Raw genomic sequence first — 18,057 nt, 5'->3', positions numbered from 1 at the left:
TGAAGCTGACCTTGTACACAATGACTTTCACATTATTCTCATTTTTCTTTTTTATTGTCTTAATATCCATTTATAAACATCGAAGGCATCATTAGACTTTTTACATAGGACTCAGTAGTGCAACAGTAACATGTTGGCAACAATGTTAACTTAAACAGAACATTGTTTAAACAAGTATGTTACATCATTAATAAAAACATTTTGGTTGACAGCTGGTTGCTTTAGTGTCCACCACCTTTTTTTCTCTTTGTTACTATTGCACTTAACAGTAGCTGAAGGAGACGGTAAACAGCAGGAGCTTTACAGACTGAAACGTTCTTTTCTATCTGCAACACTGCAGAGGTTTCATTCACATTGACACAAATCTGACTTTATAGAGTTCATTTAAGTTAAACAGTCTTAACTTAAGAGTTGCTGTGATTAAAACAGATTTACAGTCTTCCTGTTGCATTAGTAAAAATATATTTCAAAAGGCAATTAATTTAGAAGAATAATGTGGACATACAGTTAAATATATATATTTTAACTTTATTTTGCATAAATTGTTTTTCTATATATATAAAAAAAAGTGCACCCCCCCACTTTGTTTAAGGCTTAGTTTAAGTAGAAACAAATGTCTGATCTTAAATAACTCTCAGGTGTCAGTGGAATCCAATGCGCAGGGCTTTATTCTTTACCATGTTGAACTTGCTGACAAACACCTTGGAGAAAGCTGGATCCACCAGGTAGCGGTAAGACTTGGTGACAGAGGGCGGCGGCTCAGCAAGCGTCACCGGTGGCTGCAGCTGGAGACACAAGGCGGAGGGGGAAAGGAACTGGGAGGCCCTGGTCACGTAATCCACCAGCCGCCGGTACTGCTGCTCCGACAAACGCTCACGAACGCCGTCTCCCTGAGGGACGACACGCACATGATTACTGCTAGAACTGTGCATAACTGTGTTAGTTCTGCTGCAGGTGGTGTCCATTCATGTGTAATCAAGAACAACCTGATTGACTGCTGCATTAAAAAAAAAAAAAGCAGGTTGCCAGGGCAACCAAACACTACACCATCTAATTTAACCTTCGACCCAGACAGTTAAGTTGGTGAAAGGAGCTGTTTTACTGACATGGAAGAAGATTGTTTGTCAGAACGATTCCTGGTGACTGTCTACACTCTCTGAACCTGTCATTTATTTTTATTTTAATTATATACAGTGCTCAACAAATTTATTAGACCGCAAAAAATAAACTGAATTCACGACATTTAAGCCAACTCACTTCTCTGAGAAGTCAGAAATTAAACAAGCGTAACATTCGACCACTGAAACTGATTCAGTTTCACTGTTCAGGAATGTAAGTAAATAACTATAAGTTCAAAATCTTAATCAACAAATAATAATGTGCTCTACGACATGCTAACGTATGACTTTTTTGTCAAAAGTTGGACGACATGCTATAGTATGACTTTTTTGTAACATTTTGGACGACATGCTATAGTATGACTTTTTTGTAACATTTTGGACGACATGCTATAGTATGACTTTTTTGTCACATTTTGGACAACATGCAATAGTATGACTTTTTTTTCAAATTTTGGACAACATACTAACCCACGACTTTTTTGTCAAAATTTGGACGACATGCTATAGTATGACTTTTTTGTTAAAATTTGAACGACATGCTATAGTATGATTTTTTTGTCAAAATTTGGACGACATACAAACCTATGACTTTTTTGACAAAATTTGGACGACATGCTATGGTATGATTTCTTTGTCAAAATTTGGACGACATGCTATAGTATGATTTTTTTGTCAAAATCCGGACAACATGCTATAGTATGACTTTTTTGTCAAATATTGGACGACATGCTATAGTATGACTTTTTTGTCAAAAGTTGGACGACATGCTAACCTATGACTTTTTTGTCAAAATTTGGACAACATACTAACCTATGACTTTTTTGTCACATTTTGGACGACATACTAAAGTATGACTTTTTTGTCAAAATTTGGACGACATGCTATAGTATGACTTTTTTGTCACATTTTGGACGACATGCTATAGTATGACTTTTTTGTCAAAAGTTGGACGACATGCTATAGTATGACTTTTTTGTCACATTTTGGACGACATACTAAAGTATGACTTTTTTGTCAAAATTTGGACAACATACTAACCTATGACTTTTTTGTAACATTTTGGACGACATGCTTTAGTATGACTTTTTTGTCAAAATTTGGACGACATGCTATAGTATGACTTTTTTGTCACATTTTGGACAACATGCAATAGTATGACTTTTTTTTCAAATTTTGGACAACATACTAACCCACGACTTTTTTGTCAAAATTTGGACGACATGCTATAGTATGACTTTTTTGTCAAAATTTGAACGACATGCTATAGTATGATTTTTTTGTCAAAATTTGGACGACATACAAACCTATGACTTTTTTGACAAAATTTGGACGACATGCTATGGTATGATTTCTTTGTCAAAATTTGGACGACATACTAACCTATGACTTTTTTGTCACATTTTGGACGACATGCTATAGTATGACTTTTTTGTCAAAAGTTGGACAACATGCTATAGTATGACTTTTTTTTCAAAATTTGGACGACATACTAACCTATGACTTTTTGACAAAATTTGGACGACATGCTATAGTATGACTTTTTTGTCACATTTTGGACGACATACTAAAGTATGACTTTTTTGTCAAAATTTGGACGACATGCTTTAGTATGACTTTTTTGTCAAAAGTTGGACGACATGCTATAGTATGACTTTTTTTTCAAAATTTGGACGACATACTAACCTATGACTTTTTTGTCACATTTTGGACAACATGCAATAGTATGTCTTTTTTGTCAAAAGTTGGACGACATGCTATAGTATGACTTTTTTGTAACATTTTGGACGACATGCTTTAGTATGACTTTTTTGTCAAAATTTGGACGACATACTTAAGTATGACTTTTTTGTCAAATTTTGGACAACATACTAACCTACGACTTTTTTGTCACATTTTGGACGACATGCTATAGTATGACTTTTTTGTCAAAAGTTGGATGACATACTAACCTATGACTTTTTGACAAAATTTGGACGACATGCTATAGTATGACTTTTTTGTCACATTTTGGACGACATACTAAAGTATGACTTTTTTGTCAAAATTTGGACGACATGCTATAGTATGACTTTTTTGTCACATTTTGGACGACATGCTATAGTATGACTTTTTTGTCAAAAGTTGGACGACATGCTATAGTATGACTTTTTTGTCACATTTTGGACAACATGCAATAGTATGTCTTTTTTGTCAAAATTTGGACAACATACTAACCTATGACTTTTTTGTAACATTTTGGACGACATGCTATAGTATGACTTTTTTGTCAAAATTTGGACGACATGCTATAGTATGACTTTTTTTGTCAAATATTGGACGACATGCTATAGTATGACTTTTTTGTCAAATATTGGACGACATGCTATAGTATGACTTTTTTGTCAAAATTTGGACGACATACAAACCTATGACTTTTATAAAAAATTTGGACGACATGCTAACCTGACTTTTTTGTCAAAGTTGGACGACATGCTATAGTATGACTTTTTTGTCAAAAATTGGACGACATGCTATAGTATGACTTTTTTGTCAAATATTGGACGACATGCTATAGTATGACTTTTTTGTCAAAAGTTGGACGACATGCTATAGTATGACTTTTTCATCAAAATTTGGACGACATACTAACCTATGACTTTTTTGTCACATTTTGGACAACATGCAATAGTATGTCTTTTTTGTCAAAAGTTGGACGACATGCTATAGTATGACTTTTTTGTAACATTTTGGACGACATGCTTTAGTATGACTTTTTTGTCAAAATTTGGACGACATACTTAAGTATGACTTTTTTGTCAAATTTTGGACAACATACTAACCTACGACTTTTTTGTCACATTTTGGACGACATGCTATAGTATGACTTTTTTGTCAAAAGTTGGATGACATACTAACCTATGACTTTTTGACAAAATTTGGACGACATGCTATAGTATGACTTTTTTGTCACATTTTGGACGACATACTAAAGTATGACTTTTTTGTCAAAATTTGGACGACATGCTATAGTATGACTTTTTTGTCACATTTTGGACGACATGCTATAGTATGACTTTTTTGTCAAAAGTTGGACGACATGCTATAGTATGACTTTTTTGTCACATTTTGGACAACATGCAATAGTATGTCTTTTTTGTCAAAATTTGGACAACATACTAACCTATGACTTTTTTGTAACATTTTGGACGACATGCTATAGTATGACTTTTTTGTCAAAATTTGGACGACATGCTATAGTATGACTTTTTTTGTCAAATATTGGACGACATGCTATAGTATGACTTTTTTGTCAAATATTGGACGACATGCTATAGTATGACTTTTTTGTCAAAATTTGGACGACATACAAACCTATGACTTTTATAAAAAATTTGGACGACATGCTAACCTGACTTTTTTGTCAAAGTTGGACGACATGCTATAGTATGACTTTTTTGTCAAAAATTGGACGACATGCTATAGTATGACTTTTTTGTCAAATATTGGACGACATGCTATAGTATGACTTTTTTGTCAAAAGTTGGACGACATGCTATAGTATGACTTTTTCATCAAAATTTGGACGACATACTATAGTATGACTCTTTGTCAAAATTTGGACGACATACTAACCTATGACTTTTTGACAAAATTTGGACGACATACTAACCTATGACTTTTTGACAAAATTTGGACGACATGCTATAGTATGACTTTTTTGTCACATTTTGGACGACATACTAACCTATGACTTTTTGACAAAATTTGGACGACATGCTATAGTATGTCTTTTTTGTCACATTTTGGACGACATACTAACCTATGACTTTTTGACAAAATTTGGACGACATGCTATAGTATGTCTTTTTTGTCAAAATTTGGACGACATACTAACCTATGACATTTTTGTCGAAATTTGGACACATGCTATAGTATGTCTTTTTTGTCAAAAGTTGGACGACATGCTATAGTATGTCTTTTTTGTCAAAATTTGGACGACATGCTATAGTATGACTTTTTTGTCAAAAGTTGGACGACATGCTATAGTATGTCTTTTTTGTCAAAATTTGGACGACATGCTATAGTATGACTTTTTTGTCAAAAGTTGGACGACATGCTATAGTATGACTTTTTTGTCAAATATTGGACGACATGCTATAGTATGACTTTTTTGTCAAAAGTTGGACGACATGCTATAGTATGACTTTTTTCAAAATTTGGACGACATGCTATAGTATGTCTTTTTTGTCAAAATTTGGACGACATACTAACCTATGACATTTTTGTCGAAATTTGGACACATGCTATAGTATGTCTTTTTTGTCAAAAGTTGGACGTCATGCTATAGTATGACTTTTTTTGTCAAATATTGGACGACATGCTATAGTATGACTTTTTTGTCAAAATTTGGACGACATGCTATAGTATGACTTTTTTGTCAAAAGTTGGACGACATGCTATAGTATGACTTTTTTGTCAAATATTGGACGACATACTAACCTATGACATTTTTGTCGAAATTTGGACACATGCTATAGTATGTCTTTTTTGTCAAAAGTTGGACGTCATGCTATAGTATGACTTTTTTTGTCAAATATTGGACGACATGCTATAGTATGACTTTTTTGTCAAATATTGGACGACATGCTATAGTATGACTTTTTTGTCAAAATTTGGACGACATACTAACCGATTACTTTTTTGTCACATTTTGGACGACATACAAACCTATGACTTTTGTAAAAAATTTGGACGACATGCTAACCTATGACTTTTTTGTCAAAGTTGGACAACATGCTATAGTATGACTTTTTTGTCAAAATTTGGACAACATACTAACCTATGACTTTTTTGTAACATTTTGGACGACATGCTATAGTATGACTTTTTTGTCAAAATTTGGACGACATGCTATAGTATGACTTTTTTGTCAAAAGTTGGACGACATGCTATAGTATGACTTTTTTGTCAAAAGTTGGACGACATGCTATAGTATGACTTTTTCGTCAAAATTTGGACGACATGCTATAGTATGACTTTTTTGTCAAAATTTGGACGACATACTATAGTATGACTTTTTTGTCAAAATTTGGACGACATACTAACCTATGACTTTTTGACAAAATTTGGACGACATTCTATAGTATGACTTTTTTGTCAAAATTTGGACGACATGCTATAGTATGACTTTTTTGTCACATTTTGGACGACATACTAACCTATGACTTTTTGACAAAATTTGGACGACATGCTATAGTATGTCTTTTTTGTCAAAATTTGGACGACATGCTATAGTATGACTTTTTTGTCAAAATTTGGACGACATGCTATAGTATGACTTTTTTGTCAAAAGTTGGACGACATGCTATAGTATGACTTTTTTGTCAAATATTGGACGACATGCTATAGTATGACTTTTTTGTCAAAAGTTGGACGACATGCTATAGTATGACTTTTTTCAAAATTTGGACGACATGCTATAGTATGACTTTTTTTGTCAAATATTGGACGACATGCTATAGTATGACTTTTTTGTCAAATATTGGACGACATGCTATAGTATGACTTTTTTGTCAAAATTTGGACGACATACTAACCGATTACTTTTTTGTCACATTTTGGACGACATACAAACCTATGACTTTTGTAAAAAATTTGGACGACATGCTAACCTATGACTTTTTTGTCAAAGTTGGACGACATGCTATAGTATGACTTTTTTGTCAAAAGTTGGACGACATGCTATAGTATGACTTTTTTGTCAAATATTGGACGACATGCTATAGTATGTCTTTTTTGTCAAAATTTGGAGGACATGCTATAGTATGACTTTTTTGTCAAAATTTGGAGGACATGCTATAGTATGACTTTTTTGTCAAATATTGGACGACATGCTATAGTATGACTTTTTCATCAAAATTTGGACGACATACTAACCTATGACTTTTTTGTGACATTTTGGACGACATGCTATAGTATGAATTTTTTGTCGAAATTTGGAGGACATGCTATAGTATGACTTTTTTGTCAAAAGTTGGACGACATGCTATAGTATGACTTTTTCGTCAAAATTTGGACGACATGCTAAAGTATGACTTTTTTGTCAAAATTTGGACGACATGCTAAAGTATGACTTTTTTGTCAAATATTGGACGACATGCTATAGTATGACTTTTTCGTCAAAATTTGGACGACATACTATAGTATGACTTTTTTGTCAAATATTGGACGACATGCTTTAGTATGACTTTTTTGTCAAAATTTGGAGGACATGCTATAGTATGACTTTTTTGTCAAAATTTGGAGGACATGCTATAGTATGACTTTTTTGTCAAAAGTTGGACGACATGCTATAGTATGATTTTTTCGTCAAAATTTGGACGACATGCTATAGTATGACTTTTTTGTCAAATATTGGACGACATGCTATAGTATGACTTTTTTGTCACATTTTGGACGACATGCTATAGTATGACTTTTTTGTCAAAATTTGGACGACATACTAACCTATTACTTTTTTGTCAAAATTTGGACGACATGCTAACCTATGACTTTTTTGTCACATTTTGGACGACATGCTATAGTATGACTTTTTTTGTCAAAAGTTGGACGACATGCTATAGTATGACTTTTTCGTCAAAATTTGGACAACATACTAACCTATGACTTTTTTGTGACATTTTGGACGACGTGCTATAGTATGACCTTTTTGTCGAAATTTGGAGGACATGCTATAGTATGACTTTTTTGACAAAATTATGACGACATGCTATAGTATGTCTTTTTTGTCAAAATTTGGACGACATACTAACCTATGACTTTTTTGTCGAAATTTGGACACATGCTATAGTATGACTTTTTTTTCAAATATTGGACGACATACTAACCTATGACTTTTTGGTCGAAATTTGGACGACATGCTAACCTATGACTTCTTTGTGACATTTTGGACGACATGCTATAGTATGACTTTTTTGTCAAAATTTGGACGACATGCTATAGTATGACCTTTTGTCAAAATTTGGACGACATGCTATAGTATGACTTTTTTGTCAAAAGTTGGACGACATGCTATAGTATGACTTTTTTGTCAAATATTGGACGACATGCTATAGTATGACTTTTTTGTCAAAAGTTGGACGACATGCTATAGTATGACTTTTTCGTCAAAATTTGGACAACATACTAACCTATGACTTTTTCGTCAAAATTTGGGCGACGTGCTATAGTATGACCTTTTTGTCGAAATTTGGAGGACATGCTATAGTATGACTTTTTTGACAAAATTATGACGACATGCTATAGTATGTCTTTTTTGTCAAAATTTGGACGACATACTAACCTATGACTTTTTTGTCGAAATTTGGACACATGCTATAGTATGACTTTTTTTTCAAATATTGGACGACATACTAACCTATGACTTTTTTGTCGAAATTTGGACGACATGCTAACCTATGACTTCTTTGTGACATTTTGGACGACATGCTATAGTATGACTTTTTTGTCAAAATTTGGACGACATGCTATAGTATGACCTTTTGTCAAAATTTGGACGACATGCTATAGTATGACTTTTTTGTCAAAAGTTGGACGACATGCTATAGTATGACTTTTTTGTCAAATATTGGACGACATGCTATAGTATGACTTTTTTGTCAAATATTGGACGACATGCTATAGTATGACTTTTTTGTCAAAAGTTGGACGACATGCTATAGTATGACTTTTTCGTCAAAATTTGGACGACATGCTATAGTATGACTTTTTTGTCAAAATTTGGACGACATACTAACCTATGACTTTTTTGTCAAAATTTGGACGACATACTAACCTATGACTTTTTTGTCAAAATTTGGACGACATACTAACCTATAACTTTTTGACAAAATTTGGACGACATGCTATAGTATGACTTTTTTGTCACATTTTGGACGACATACTAACCTATGACTTTGTGACAAAATTTGGACGACATGCTATAGTATGACTTTTTGTCGAAAGTTGGACGACATGCTATAGTATGACTTTTTTCAAAATTTGGACGACATGCTATAGTATGTCTTTTTTGTCAAAATTTGGACGACATACTAACCTATGACATTTTTGTCGAAATTTGGACACATGCTATAGTATGTCTTTTTTGTCAAAAGTTGGACGTCATGCTATAGTATGACTTTTTTTGTCAAATATTGGACGACATGCTATAGTATGACTTTTTTGTCAAAATTTGGACGACATGCTATAGTATGACTTTTTTGTCAAAAGTTGGACGACATGCTATAGTATGACTTTTTCGTCAAAATTTGGACGACATGCTATAGTATGACTTTTTTGTCAAATATTGGACGACATGCTATAGTATGACTTTTTTGTCACATTTTGGACGACATGCTATAGTATGACTTTTTTGTCAAAATTTGGACGACATACTAACCTATTACTTTTTTGTCAAAATTTGGACGACATGCTAACCTATGACTTTTTTGTCACATTTTGGACGACATGCTATAGTATGACTTTTTTCGTCAAATATTGGACGACATGATTATAGTATGACTTTTTTGTCAAAATTTGGACGACATGCTATAGTATGACTTTTTTGTCAAAATTTGGACGACATGCTATAGTATGACTTTTTTGTCAAAATTTGGACGACATGCTATAGTATGACTTTTTTGTCAAAATTTGGACGACATGCTATAGTATGTCTTTTTTGTCAAAATTTGGACGACATACTAACCTATGACTTTTTTGTCGAAATTTGGACACATGCTATAGTATGACTTTTTTGTCAAATATTGGACGACATGCTATAGTATGACTTTTTCATCAAAATTTGGACAACATACTAACCTATGACTTTTTTGTGACATTTTGGACGACATGCTATAGTATGACTTTTTTGTCGAAATTTGGAGGACATGCTATAGTATGACTTTTTTGCCAAAAGTTGGACGACATGCTATAGTATGACTTTTTCGTCAAAATTTGGACGACATACTATAGTATGACTTTTTTGTCAAATATTGGACGACATGCTATAGTATGACTTTTTTGTCAAATATTGGACAACATGCTATAGTATGACTTTTTCATCAAAATTTGGACGACATACTAACCTATGACTTTTTTGTCAAAATTTGGACGACATGCTATAGTATGACTTTTTTGTCAAAAGTTGGACGACATGCTATAGTATGACTTTTTCGTCAAAATATGGACGACATGCTATAGTATGACTTTTTTGTCAAAATTTGGACGACATACTAACCTATGACTTTTTGACAAAATTTGGACGACATGCTATAGTATGACTTTTTTGTCACATTTTGGACGACATACTAACCTATGACTTTTTGACAAAATTTGGACGACATGCTATAGTATGACTTTTTTTGTCGAAATTTGGACGACATGCTATAGTATGTCTTTTTTGTCAAAATTTGGACGACATGCTATAGTATGACTTTTTTGTCAAAATTTGGACGACATGCTATAGTATGACTTTTTTGTCAAAATTTGGACGACATGCTATAGTATGTCTTTTTTGTCAAAATATGGACGACATACTAACCTATGACTTTTTTGTCGAAATTTGGACACATGCTATAGTATGACTTTTTTTTCAAATATTGGACGACATACTAACCTATGACTTTTTTGCCGAAATTTGGACGACATGCTAACCTATGACTTCTTTGTGACATTTTGGACGACATGCTATAGTATGACTTTTTTGTCGAAATTTGGAGGACATGCTATAGTATGACTTTTTTGTCAAAAGTTGGACGACATGCTTTAGTATGACTTTTTCGTCAAAATTTGGACGACATGCTATAGTATGACTTTTTTGTCAAATATTGGACGACATGCTATAGTATGACTTTTTTGTCAAAAGTTGGACGACATGCTATAGTATGACTTTTTCATCAAAATTTGGACGACATACTAACCTATGACTTTTTTGTCAAAATTTGGACGACATACTAACCTATGACTTTTTGAAAAAATTTGGACGACATGCTATAGTATGACTTTTTTGTCACATTTTGGACGACATACTAACCTATGACTTTTTTGTCGAAATTTGGACGACATGCTATAGTATGTCTTTTTTGTCAAAATTTGGACGACATGCTATAGTATGACTTTTTTGTCAAAATTTTGAGGAAATGCTATAGTATGACTTTTTTGTCAAAAGTTGGACGACATGCTATAGTATGACTTTTTTGTCAAATATTGGACGACATGCTATAGTATGACTTTTTTGTCAAAAGTTGGACGACATACTAACCTATGACTTTTTTGTCGAAATTTGGACACATGCTATAGTATGTCTTTTTTGTCAAAAGTTGGACGTCATGCTATAGTATCACTTTTTTGTCACATTTTGGATGACATACTAACCTATGACTTTTTGACAAAATTTGGACGACATGCTATAGTATGACTTTTTTGTCAAAAGTTGGACGACATGCTATAGTATGACTTTTTTGTCAAATATTGGACGACATGCTATAGTATGACTTTTTTGTCAAAATTTGGAGGACATGCTATAGTATGACTTTTTTGTCAAAAGTTGGACGACATGCTATAGTATGACTTTTTTGTCAAATATTGGACGACATGCTATAGTATGACTTTTTTGTCAAAAGTTGGAAGACATGCTATAGTATGACTTTTTTTTCAAAATTTGGACGACATACTAACCTATGACTTTTTGACAAAATTTGGACGACATGCTATAGTATGACTTTTTTGTCACATTTTGGACGACATACAAACCTATGACTTTTTTGTAAAAAATTTGGACGACATACAAATCTATGACTTTTTTGTAAAAAATTTGGACGACATACTAACCTATGACTTTTTTGTGACATTTTGGACGACATGCTATAGTATGAATTTTTTGTCGAAATTTGGAGGACATGCTATAGTATGACTTTTTTGTCAAAAGTTGGACGACATGCTATAGTATGACTTTTTGTCAAAATTTGGACGACATGCTAAAGTATGACTTTTTTGTCAAATATTGGACGACATGCTATAGTATGACTTTTTCGTCAAAATTTGGACGACATACTATAGTATGACTTTTTTGTCAAAAGTTGGACGACATGCTATAGTATGACTTTTTTGTCAAATATTGGACGACATGCTATAGTATGACTTTTTTGTCACATTTTGGACGACATGCTATAGTATGACTTTTTTGTCAAAAGTTGGACGACATGCTATAGTATGACTTTTTTGTCAAAAGTTGGACGACATGCTATAGTATGACTTTTTCATCAAAATTTGGACGACATACTAACCTATGACTTTTTTGTCAAAATTTGGAGGACATGCTATAGTATGACTTTTTTGTCAAAATTTGGAGGACATGCTATAGTATGACTTTTTTGTCAAAAGTTGGACGACATGCTATAGTATGACTTTTTCGTCAAAATTTGGACGACATGCTATAGTATGACTTTTTTGTCAAATATTGGACGACATGCTATAGTATGACTTTTTTGTCACATTTTGGACGACATGCTATAGTATGACTTTTTTGTCAAAATTTGGACGACATACTAACCTATTACTTTTTTGTCAAAATTTGGACGACATGCTAACCTATGACTTTTTTGTCACATTTTGGACGACATGCTATAGTATGACTTTTTTCGTCAAATATTGGACGACATGATTATAGTATGACTTTTTTGTCAAAATTTGGACGACATGCTATAGTATGACTTTTTTGTCAAAATTTGGACGACATGCTATAGTATGACTTTTTTGTCAAAATTTGGACGACATGCTATAGTATGACTTTTTTGTCAAAATTTGGACGACATGCTATAGTATGTCTTTTTTGTCAAAATTTGGACGACATACTAACCTATGACTTTTTTGTCGAAATTTGGACACATGCTATAGTATGACTTTTTTGTCAAATATTGGACGACATGCTATAGTATGACTTTTTCATCAAAATTTGGACAACATACTAACCTATGACTTTTTTGTGACATTTTGGACGACATGCTATAGTATGACTTTTTTGTCGAAATTTGGAGGACATGCTATAGTATGACTTTTTTGCCAAAAGTTGGACGACATGCTATAGTATGACTTTTTCGTCAAAATTTGGACGACATACTATAGTATGACTTTTTTGTCAAATATTGGACGACATGCTATAGTATGACTTTTTTGTCAAATATTGGACAACATGCTATAGTATGACTTTTTTGTCAAAGGTTGGACAACATGCTATAGTATGACTTTTTCATCAAAATTTGGACGACATACTAACCTATGACTTTTTTGTCAAAAGTTGGACGACATGCTATAGTATGACTTTTTCGTCAAAATATGGACGACATGCTATAGTATGACTTTTTTGTCAAAATTTGGACGACATACTAACCTATGACTTTTTGACAAAATTTGGACGACATGCTATAGTATGACTTTTTTGTCACATTTTGGACGACATACTAACCTATGACTTTTTGACAAAATTTGGACGACATGCTATAGTATGACTTTTTTGTCGAAATTTGGACGACATGCTATAGTATGTCTTTTTTGTCAAAATTTGGACGACATGCTATAGTATGACTTTTTTGTCAAAATTTGGAGGAAATGCTATAGTATGACTTTTTTGTCAAAATTTGGACGACATGCTATAGTATGACTTTTTTGTCAAAAGTTGGACGACATGCTATAGTATGACTTTTTTGTCAAATATTGGACGACATGCTATAGTATGACTTTTTTGTCAAAATTTGGACGACATGCTATAGTATGACTTTTTTGTCAAAATTTGGAGGACATGCTATAGTATGACTTTTTTGTCAAAATTTGGACGACATGCTATAGTATGACTTTTTTGTCAAAAGTTGGACGACATGCTATAGTATGACTTTTTTCAAAATTTGGACGACATGCTATAGTATGTCTTTTTTGTCAAAATTTGGACGACATACTAACCTATGACTTTTTTGTCGAAATTTGGACACATGCTATAGTATGTCTTTTTTGTCAAAAGTTGGACGTCATGCTATAGTATGACTTTTTTTGTCAAATATTGGACGACATGCTATAGTATGACTTTTTTGTCAAATATTGGACGACATGCTATAGTATGACTTTTTTGTCAAAATTTGGAAAACATACTAACCGATTACTTTTTTGTCACATTTTGGACGACATGCTAACCTATGACTTTTGTAAAAAATTTGGACGACATGCTAACCTATGACTTTTTTGTCAAAGTTGGACGACATGCTATAGTATGACTTTTTTGTCAAAAGTTGGACGACATGCTATAGTATGACTTTTTTGTCAAATATTGGACGACATGCTATAGTATGTCTTTTTTGTCAAAATTTGGACGACATGCTATAGTATGACTTTTTCGTCAAAATTTGGACGACATACTAACCTATGACTTTTTTGTGACATTTTGGACGACATGCTATAGTATGAATTTTTTGTCGAAATTTGGAGGACATGCTATAGTATGACTTTTTTGTCAAAAGTTGGACGACATGCTATAGTATGACTTTTTCGTCAAAATTTGGACGACATGCTAAAGTATGACTTTTTTGTCAAAATTTGGAGGACATGCTAAAGTATGACTTTTTTGTCAAATATTGGACGACATGCTATAGTATGACTTTTTCGTCAAAATTTGGACGACATACTATAGTATGACTTTTTTGTCAAATATTGGACAACATGCTATAGTATGACTTTTTTGTCAAATATTGGACGACATGCTATAGTATGACTTTTTTGTCAAAAGTTGGACGACATGCTATAGTATGACTTTTTCGTCAAAATTTGGACGACATACTATAGTATGACTTTTTTTGTCAAAAGTTGGACGACATGCTATAGTATGACTTTTTTGTCAAAAGTTGGACGACATGCTATAGTATGACTTTTTCATCAAAATTTGGACGACATACTAACCTATGACTTTTTTGTCAAAATTTGGAGGACATGCTATAGTATGACTTTTTTGTCAAAATTTGGAGGACATGCTATAGTATGACTTTTTTGTCAAAAGTTGGACGACATGCTATAGTATGACTTTTTCGTCAAAATTTGGACGACATGCTATAGTATGACTTTTTTGTCAAATATTGGACGACATGCTATAGTATGACTTTTTTGTCACATTTTGGACGACATGCTATAGTATGACTTTTTTGTCAAAATTTGGACGACATACTAACCTATTACTTTTTTGTCAAAATTTGGACGACATGCTAACCTATGACTTTTTTGTCACATTTTGGACGACATGCTATAGTATGACTTTTTTCGTCAAATATTGGACGACATGATTATAGTATGACTTTTTTGTCAAAATTTGGACGACATGCTATAGTATGACTTTTTTGTCAAAATTTGGACGACATGCTATAGTATGACTTTTTTGTCAAAATTTGGACGACATGCTATAGTATGACTTTTTTGTCAAAATTTGGACGACATGCTATAGTATGTCTTTTTTGTCAAAATTTGGACGACATACTAACCTATGACTTTTTTGTCGAAATTTGGACACATGCTATAGTATGACTTTTTTGTCAAATATTGGACGACATGCTATAGTATGACTTTTTCATCAAAATTTGGACAACATACTAACCTATGACTTTTTTGTGACATTTTGGACGACATGCTATAGTATGACTTTTTTGTCGAAATTTGGAGGACATGCTATAGTATGACTTTTTTGCCAAAAGTTGGACGACATGCTATAGTATGACTTTTTCGTCAAAATTTGGACGACATACTATAGTATGACTTTTTTGTCAAATATTGGACGACATGCTATAGTATGACTTTTTTGTCAAATATTGGACGACATGCTATAGTATGACTTTTTTGTCAAAGGTTGGACAACATGCTATAGTATGACTTTTTCATCAAAATTTGGACGACATACTAACCTATGACTTTTTTGTCAAAATTTGGACGACATGCTATAGTATGACTTTTTTGTCAAAATTTGGACGACATGCTAACCTATGACTTTTTCGTCAAAATATGGACGACATGCTATAGTATGACTTTTTTGTCAAAATTTGGACGACATACTAACCTATGACTTTTTGACAAAATTTGGACGACATGCTATAGTATGACTTTTTTGTCACATTTTGGACGACATACTAACCGATGACTTTTTGACAAAATTTGGACGACATGCTATAGTATGACTTTTTTTGTCGAAATTTGGACGACATGCTATAGTATGTCTTTTTTGTCAAATATTGGACGACATGCTATAGTATGACTTTTTTGTCAAAATTTGGAGGACATGCTATAGTATGACTTTTTTGTCAAAAGTTGGACGACATGCTATAGTATGACTTTTTTGTCAAATATTGGACGACATGCTATAGTATGACTTTTTTGTCAAAAGTTGGAAGACATGCTATAGTATGACTTTTTTTTCAAAATTTGGACGACATACTAACCTATGACTTTTTGACAAAATTTGGACGACATGCTATAGTATGACTTTTTTGTCACATTTTGGACGACATACAAACCTATGACTTTTTTGTAAAAAATTTGGACGACATACAAACCTATGACTTTTTTGTAAAAAATTTGGACGACATACAAACCTATGACTTTTTTGTAAAAAATTTGGACGACATGCTAACCTATGACTTTTTTGTCACATTATGGACGACATACTAACCTATGACTTTTTTGTCACATTTTGGACGACATGCTATAGTATGACTTTTTTGTCACATTTTGGACGACATGCTATAGCATGACTTTTTTGTCAAAGTTGGACGACATGCTATAGTATGACTTTTTTGTCAAAATTTGGACGACATACTAACCTATGACTTTTTTGTCACATTTTGGACGACATACTATTGTATGTCTTTTTTTGTCAAATTTTGGACGACATGCTATAGTATGACTTTTTCGTCAAAATTTGGACGACGTACTAACCTATGACTTTTTTGTCACATTTTGGACGACATACTAACCTACGACTTTTTTTGTCACATTTTGGACGACATACTAACCTACGACTTTTTTGTCACATTTTGGACGACATACTAACCTATGACTTTTTTGTCAAAATTTGGACGACATGCTTTAGTATGACTTTTTTTTTACATTTTGGACGACATACTAACCTATGACTTTTTTGTAAAAAATTTGGACGACATGCTAACCTATGACTTTTTTGTCACATTTTGGACGACATACTAACCTATGACTTTTTTGTCACATTTTGGACGACGTGCTATAGTATGACTTTTTTGTCAAAGTTGGACGACATGCTATAGTGTGACTTTTTTGTCAAATATTGGACGACATGCTATAGTATGACTTTTTTGTCAAAAGTTGGACGACATGCTATAGTATGACTTTTTTGTCAAATATTGGACGACATACTAAAGTATGACTTTTTTTTCAAAATTTGGACTACATACTAACCTATGACTTTTTTTTCCAAATGTTGGAAGACATACTAAACTATGACTTTTTTGTCACATTTTGGACCACATACTAACCTATGACTTATTTGTCGAATTTTGGACAACATACTAATATACGAATTTTTGTCAATATTTGTACAACATCCTAACCTATGACTTTTTCGTCACATTTTGGACGACATACTAACCTATGACTTTTTTGTCAAATTTTGGACGACATACTAACCTATGACTTTTTTGTCAGATTTCTGGACGATATATGAACCGATGATTTTTTTGTCACATTTTGGATGACCTATGACGTTTTAGTGATTATTATTCTGCTCAAGACATTTTCATATTCATGAAAAAACTGGCCCGCCAGCATCAGTATCTGGCCCGGCAAATGATTTAACATATCTGATCTTAAATTATTTGCTCATCTTTTCAAAGAAAAAAGGAAATTCAGAGTTTATTTGATCTGATTC

The 18,057-nt window shown here is 32.8% G+C and overlaps 1 protein-coding gene across 4 annotated transcripts in view; it reads right to left on the bottom strand.

Annotated features, from left to right (window-relative positions):
• Nucleotides 1-49: 49 nt before the first annotated feature.
• The window catches only part of LOC131471017 (intermembrane lipid transfer protein VPS13B-like), a 309,917-nt gene continuing 291,909 nt past the window's right edge, over nt 50-18,057 (bottom strand). For all 4 annotated transcript variants that reach the window (XM_058647216.1, XM_058647213.1, XM_058647215.1 and 1 more), the window contains exon 68: nt 50-890. In XM_058647216.1, the coding sequence (XP_058503199.1) occupies nt 642-890 (249 nt within the window). In that variant the 3' untranslated portion in view covers nt 50-641. The remainder of the gene's footprint in view (nt 891-18,057) is intronic.

The sequence above is a fragment of the Solea solea genome, chromosome 13 (assembly GCF_958295425.1).
Source record: "Solea solea chromosome 13, fSolSol10.1, whole genome shotgun sequence".
In the NCBI taxonomy this organism is placed as follows: domain Eukaryota; kingdom Metazoa; phylum Chordata; class Actinopteri; order Pleuronectiformes; family Soleidae; genus Solea; species Solea solea.
This window is presented reverse-complemented; position numbering and strand designations above follow the sequence as displayed.